Here is a 7,772-nt window from a genome sequence, read left to right on the forward strand (position 1 = left end):
CCAAATTCATACTTTTAGGATATTTGAAGTTATAATATTTTTTTATTTTTTTTCACGCTTAAGTAAGATTATAATTGGCAAAAATTAGTGATTAAATAATAAATTAGTAAATAATTAAACGTAAAATATTGATTTAAATATTGAAATATTTTTGAAATAAATGGTGTGTTAATTGGGCCTCTTAGAACGGTTGTGAAACCACGTTTGCAAGCAAAATGTGCTCCAAATTTTCGAATTCTCCTAAGAGTTACCTACAAATTTTCGCCTCTTTATCTTTTACATTATTGGAGGAAATAGACAAGAAACATTTACCTTAATTTGCACCCTCACGAGAAAACAATGATGTTTACGAAAAATTGTTTCCAACAAAAGTTGTTTATTTTTTATAAGCAACATTTTTACAATTATACTTTTTTGTTCTATCTCTAACGGTTTAACATAAACAAAACTCAAAATTTTAACATTTCTGAAAACCATTCAAATTTTTCAAGTTTCATATCTCAAAAACTATTGGATACACGGAGCTGAGGGTCAATTGTTAAAAATTTAATATACTTTCAAAATAATAGTAGCAACTAATATCAAAAGCTCATTGTTTTTTAATTGACCTGCAAAAACGAAAAAAAATCCGTAAATTTTGCAGTTTTTCACGGATTACGCAGGTCGCACAACTTCTTTTTTGTTTGCAAAACGTAGTTCCACACTCCCACACTCCCCTAAGGAGTCCAAATAAGATACGAAAAAGTAGCTTTACATCTCGTTTTGCGATTTTAGTTTTTTTTTTTTTGGAATATTTTTACTGGCGTATAAGTACATTTATTTCTATTTCAGTCGTCGATATTTCGAAAGACGCGGATCTCCGTGTCGTAAATTTCACACAGGTTAAACGCAAGGCCCAAAAAAAATGGCAGACCCTCATGCCCATTAGCTCGATCCCATTAAAGGCATGGCCAACCCGTGAATCACAAAGTGAGAAGATGCGAATGAAAATTCTCAATCCAAGATTCTAACTGTATATTCACGGATATCCGTGTCTGAAATTATCGGCACAAATATAAATGGCCGTTTTTTTTAAATTGACATATGCTTGAAACGGATATATGGTTTGGTATATGTGTAGCCCAAAATTTTTTTGAAATGCTTATTTTGGATTTAATTTTGACATCTAAGAGGTATTTTTAGTCGCTGAATACGAATCCGATGTTAAATAACTCGACTTCTGACACCTCTTCCGAAAATATGGCAATTTTTGGCAAAAAATTTGACTTTTTTCCACAAAAACGGTACAAGCAAATATTTTTCTGGCAAAAAAAAAAAATGTTTATATATTGACGTTGAAATTCTAAATTTAACATTTACACAATTATATCAAAGTAATAGCAAATTTTAGAGACTATGTTAAAAAAATGATTTAATTTTTAGTTACTGGCAAAAATGGTACGATATTTGGAAGACGCGACAGAATCCATGTAATCCCACATCGGATTCGTTATCAACGACCAAAAATACCCTCTAAAGCACAGTTTGACGATAAATATTTAGTTAACCGTTTTTGTACCAAAAAGTGAAATTTGCGACCAAAAATGAGACGATTTTCGAAATGCGTGACAGAATCACTGTAATCTGACATCGGATTCGTATTCAGACAATACATATGGCTGGAGCCCTATGCTCTCCTATTACTAGGTTGGCTGAATGTTCCTTGGGGTCCTATAAAAAAGTTACAAAAAGTTCCATTAAAATTGGTGACGATTCCCAACTTTTCCAATGCATCCCGGCTTATTAAAACTGTACCATTGATAAGAAACACATTTTTCCGCAAACCGTATAGTTTAGCCAAAAAAACAACTGGAAAGTTTTATCCAAAATTTTTTTTTCGTATTAAAATTGCTATTTTGTCTAATTGTTTCTGCGGAACCAAGCCACTCTTCGAAACAAATTTTTCAATTAAAATGTGATTTGTTTTTCTAAAATGATCGTTTTTGTTAAAATTGAATGAAGAAACGCGCAAAAAAAATTTTGCGTTTTTATCAAGAAGAACTTTCTAATTCAAAGTGTTTGTCTAATATTTGCCAGTTATTAATCAGAGTGAGGCTTTATTTGAACCTGAAAACTAAGATCGAATTCAACACTTGTACAAAGTGTGGCTTTGAAACAAACATTTTTCGTTTGAAACATTTTCCTCGATTAAACTTATTTTTCGAGCTTCTAGTATATGTCCAATTAAAAAACAAAAAAACAGCCTGTATATTAGTTATATAAATTATACGCACGGATATCCGTGGCTGGTGGCAATAGACCCTCTGATTTCGAAAACAAAATGAGATCTCGAAAATTGTTATTTATAACTGTATAAAAATCGATCATTAAATTTAGAATGGAGTTGTTCGAACACTATCGTATATTTAAGATAAGATTATTTGGAGTAGATGATAAGCGTGAACAGAATATCTAGGTTTTTCGAGCTTTTCTCAAATTTTCTGAGGATTCAGTGAATGAACGCAATCTCAGGGTTAACCAAAAAGCCAGATAAAATAAAGTTCAAAACCCCGCCGACTACAAAATCACGCTCTTAAAAGTATAAAAACAAGAAAACTTCTAAGAAAAGTTTTCCACAGGACAGAAGAGAGGTCCCCCGACTGTAATGACGATTTTACTTATCCTAACAATTTTAGATGAAAATATTTTTTTCGTGATTGTGCAGTCGGCGGGGTTTTAGTTTTTGAACTTTATTTTATTTAAACTATTTTGGGGTTATAATTCCTTGATAAAGTATAACAATAAATATATTATTTTGAAAAGTATCAACTACGCCGTTTGATTTGATACCTAACATGGTATCATTAAATTAAAATTTGTCTTTATGTCCTCTAGAGCATATATTATCCGTTTTAATGTGACGTCACATAGCCTATAACTAGCGGACGATCAAGACACTTTCAAAGATATCTCATTTGTCAAATTATGATAAGTAGTATGATAAGTTAGAAGGGAACAGATGAACACAAATATCGATCAAACACATAACCTTCGCCGTCGTCGGGATAAAAACTCACAGACCCGTGCTAACTCGACCCCATTAAAAGCATGGTCAACCCGTGGATCAGTGAGCGAACGCAATTATAGAAGGAACAAGTGAAAACAAACAATTGACTGAGTTAATTGTTGAAAAACCATGTATAGGCAGTTTTGATGACGCAGTCGTTTGTTTTTTTGACGTCACGTAAATAAATAAAGATTTCCACTCTTAAATAGCCACACACACATAACTGATATTCCCATATGAATACATATTACAAAATTTTCACATTATTAGCGCCCTTGTGGGTAAACAGTGATGTTTATAAGAAAATGTTTCAAACAAAAGTTGTTTAATTTTTTATAAGACACATTTTTTATATTTAAACATTTGTTCGACAGCCGACAGACAGACATACGGGAATGGACTAATTAGGTGATTCTATGAACACCTAAACCAAAATTTTTTTCGTAGCATCAATATTTTTAAGCGTTACAAACTTGGGACTAAACTTACTATGTATATTTCATATACATGGTATAAAAATACTATTAATTTTTCACCATCTCCGATAACGAATTCGTAATCTACGTAAAAAATGCTTTAATTTGAGTTCTAGTTCTAACGTTCTAGTTTTTCTACTTTTTTATAAACAATCGAAGACAAAAGCAGCGTTAACGTTAGATACCCGTTAGCAGGCCCGTGCGAACTTCCATTGAGAATCTCTCCATATAAATTTCAATTAACAATATAGTCTTGAGCTCGGTACATTCTTTGACTTTTTCTTTGAGTGAAGTACTTCAAACAGAAAATGTATATCTTGGTGAGGCTATCTAACTCCTGCGAAACAGATTTTCGAAAGAGTACAGAAAAATTTTCAAAATCGTGATTGATATCTGCGATGAATACGACATAGAACGCTCAAATAAATAGACTGATTCAGTTGAAGATTATAGATCGATTTTTCAATAAAATGAAAAATTTTTATGAAGACCCTTGCGCTCAACTTTTTGAACTAGACTATTCAATTTTGCAAGATGATTCCCGTGACATCTGGGTCGACGAAGTTCAATTTTGGAGAAAACGCATATTTGCAACAAAGATGCGTTTCCAAATTTATACCAAATGCATCCATCGTTTTCTGGCAGTTTTGCTTGTGAAAACAGCGACGATTGAACGCTCTTTTTCATCGTCTCAAAAAATACCTTAGATCGACAACATCTGATGATCGACTAAACGACTTAGCCTCACTCAAAATACATCACATAAAACATAAAAATAGTGACTGAATATCACATTATACGGCTGTTAAATACACGATAGTGTCCGAATACCCTTGCCGTTAAATTTAACAAGCAAAGAATTCGTAATCGAACTTTTAGTTGTATTCAAACATTTATTTTAAAGGGATAAAAACTTAATATTGATTAAAAGAAAGTATACAAACCGTTTGAACTTTTTAAATCCCTATGAATAAGTGAAATTGGTGCTCCAGAATGTAAATATAACATTCCACGAGCAATTTGTATTGCCCAATCAACTAAAACATCGGGTCGAATTTTACGTCCAGCTAAAACACGGTTTAACGATCCTCCACGAGCATATTCTAACACTAAACATAAATGTGGCCACTGTAAACAAACACCTTCTAATGCAACAATATTCTCATGTTTTAATAGTCCAAACAACTTAGCTTCTTTCAACACATTATCTAACGTTACAGAAACATCTTCTTCAGAATCTTGACGAACAGCTTTCACTGCAACTTCATGATCGTTCCAAACACCACGATATACTTTACCAAACCCACCCACACCAATCACTTCACCTAGTTCCAGTTCTTTAAAGTCGATTTCTTGTGGTTGTATATCTCCAATAACTGAATTTACATGTGTCGTATTAATTGGATCATCTTCTCCAACAAAATTTGCAGGAAATATACCGACTTTATCTCCAATTTTCCCCGTCCACCAACCTTCATCGCCAGATATTTTTGCATCTTTAGATAGCACCTCAACAACTTGGCCTTTGCGTAAGGATAACTCATCCTCACCGTTTGCTGTGTAATCATATATGGCTGTACATAATGAGAGCATTGTGGGACCTCCGTGAGTCGCCATTGAATAAGATGACGAGGAATTAATACTTTTTCCATTACGCGAAGATGCCATGGACTTTACGGAACAGCTAACAAAGTCCAATAGTGGAGGCATAAGTTATTTGCTAGTGTCAAAAATAATATTTAAAAAGTTCACACATTCCTAATAATGGCTATTGTTAAAAATAAAAGCATTTATTTTTATACAAACTTTTTGATTATTTATGTTTGACTTGATAGATGTTTACATCCACTAATTTGACTTATGATTTACACACACACAATATACATGGTTTTTTAAACACCACCACATTTTTAACTTTTTAATCATTGTTTTAAATAATCAGATGTTTTTTATTCAATTACTTCATATATTTTGTTTAATTATTCAATTCATTTATTGTTTTTCAAGTAATGCAACAGCTTTGACATGACGTTGAAAGTTTAATTTTAAGATACTAAAGAGATGTTTCTATTCTGTTACTGTAGTCTGTAATCTGTATCTGTAAGTGTATGGGTTACGATTGGTACGAAGTACGTCCCAATTTTATGTTCAAGTTATTTCACCCCGAGTTACAACAACAACAAAAATACGCTCAAAACTTTATTCCTTTACATTTTTACAACAAATATTACATATTTCATATTATTTCATCTATTTTATTTATTTATTGTTTTAGGAAAGATCAATTTATATTAAAATGTGTATTTATTCATATAAAAACAAGTTATTTTAATTATCATCAAGAGTTTAAAAAATTATTTTGAAAATAGTGGAATTTTAAGATCATGAAAATATTTTATTCCGTTTGTATCTTTGTTCAACTTGTACTTATTTAGATAAATCTTTGTTTGTTTATGAAACATTTCTACTTCCATAATCTCTACATATGGGAATTATCTTAAGGGCGTTTACAGCTATCATCCTTTATAAGAAAACATACTTTTTTAATTAAACAAATACTAAGATCAAAAATAACTAAGAACGAATATATTATGTTCAAATTCCTAATTAGATAAGAATGAAATTTGTTTTCTAACTATGTATACCGATTGGAAATTGGTATACAATCTAAACTCTTTAACAAATCTACCCTCAATCTTTCAGCTACATAAGTTCGAAAGCGGTACATATTATATTCAGCTCTATCGATTAACTCTAATATCCGGTTTTTTGGCCGTAAAATATGCTTAAGGCGTACGTTATGTAGACCGTAAAGATGCACGCTTCAAATCACAAAGGTTTCGGTCTTAATAATGACTATAGATTGTAACGACTGTCTTTTTGGTTTGATATGAAAGCTAAAATGGTACTGAGATAATCGTAGCTCCCTGAATTATTTGGAGCTGTTCAAAAAGAACAAGGTGTGTGTGCTTATATACATAATAAGCGTGTGGATTTTCAATGGTGAACTTAGACTTAGGCTTGATACCGTCTTAGTTCCAGTTTCATATGCCACCCTTTCGGCTGCCATTTATTTGATTTTCGAAAATTTTTGAAAGTATTTCTAGAATTATTTTTTTCATTTTTTGAGAATTCTGTTAAGTCAATTTTTCACAATGATAACTAGTTGAAGGTACTTCCAAATTTTCAACTGCCTATCTTTTATAGTTTTGGAGAAAATGGACATCAAAGTCTTGACCTACTTTACGTCCTCACGGGTAAACAATGATGTTTACGAAAAAATGTTTCAAACAGAAGTGTTTTCTTTTTTTTTATAAAATAACATTTTTTTACATTTAAAATGTTTTATCTCTAACGGTTTACAAGACCCAATTGACCCATATTGCTCATTTACGAACTCAAACTCACTTTTTACGTCCTGAGCACGCTGTAAAAATTTCAGCTTGATATCGCTTTTCTTTTTTGAGTTATCGTGTTGACAGACAGACAGACAGAGAGACAACCGGAAGTAGACTTATTAGGTAAATTTATGAACACCTATACCAAATAAAAATTGTTTCAGGGTGCTTTACATTGTATAATGAGATTAATTTCACTGAAAATACAAAAATTAAAAATCGATTGAGGAACATAAATATGTACACAAAATTTTTCAATTTATCTTTTTTTTCTTAATCCGTAATATTTTTCGATGAAGACTTATATTGATCAATTAAAAAATTAGTATTGCGGCAAATTAAAAAGTAAATTCATTCATTTAATTATTCAAACATTTTTTGACATAATTTGGATTGCCCTTAAATTGGTTCGCCTTTAAAATTTGGACGTTCCGAAAATTTTTCATCCCCTAAAATTGCCCCGCCTTAGGCCCTATAGGGCCTCAGCCTAAATCCAGGACTATGGATACGCACAAGATTGTAATTTTTTTCTACTAATTAAATGTTTACCAACTAACAATTTTTTAAAACAAATGAACGGACGAAATTGTTTAATACATCATATTTTATAAAACGTATTTAATATGAATAATATCAAGATTTATATTTTTAAATGTGTAAAATAAGAGAAATAATGAGAATAGAATGTCAATGATATTTATAGAAGAGTGGAAGTGATTGGATGAATTACATGCTGGTTGAGTCCGTGTAGGAGGTATTAAACAATAATTCAAAAGAATATAATCGACAATCAATAAAATCTGTATGGAAAATTAAGGACGCGTCGCAACAATTACGACGTTTACAATTACA

At 31.4% G+C, this 7,772-nt stretch overlaps 1 protein-coding gene across 1 annotated transcript in view; it reads right to left on the minus strand.

Annotated features, from left to right (window-relative positions):
• Positions 1 to 5,317, minus strand: part of LOC123290649 (mitogen-activated protein kinase kinase kinase 11-like) — a 33,354-nt gene extending 28,037 nt beyond the window's left edge. The window contains exon 1 of the mRNA XM_044870908.1: positions 4,467 to 5,317. Coding sequence (XP_044726843.1) covers positions 4,467 to 5,232 — 766 coding nt within the window. The 5' untranslated portion in view covers positions 5,233 to 5,317. The remainder of the gene's footprint in view (positions 1 to 4,466) is intronic.
• Between the last annotated feature and the right edge of the window lie 2,455 nt (positions 5,318 to 7,772).

Source organism: Chrysoperla carnea, chromosome 1, assembly GCF_905475395.1.
Source record: "Chrysoperla carnea chromosome 1, inChrCarn1.1, whole genome shotgun sequence".
NCBI lineage: Eukaryota > Metazoa > Arthropoda > Insecta > Neuroptera > Chrysopidae > Chrysoperla > Chrysoperla carnea.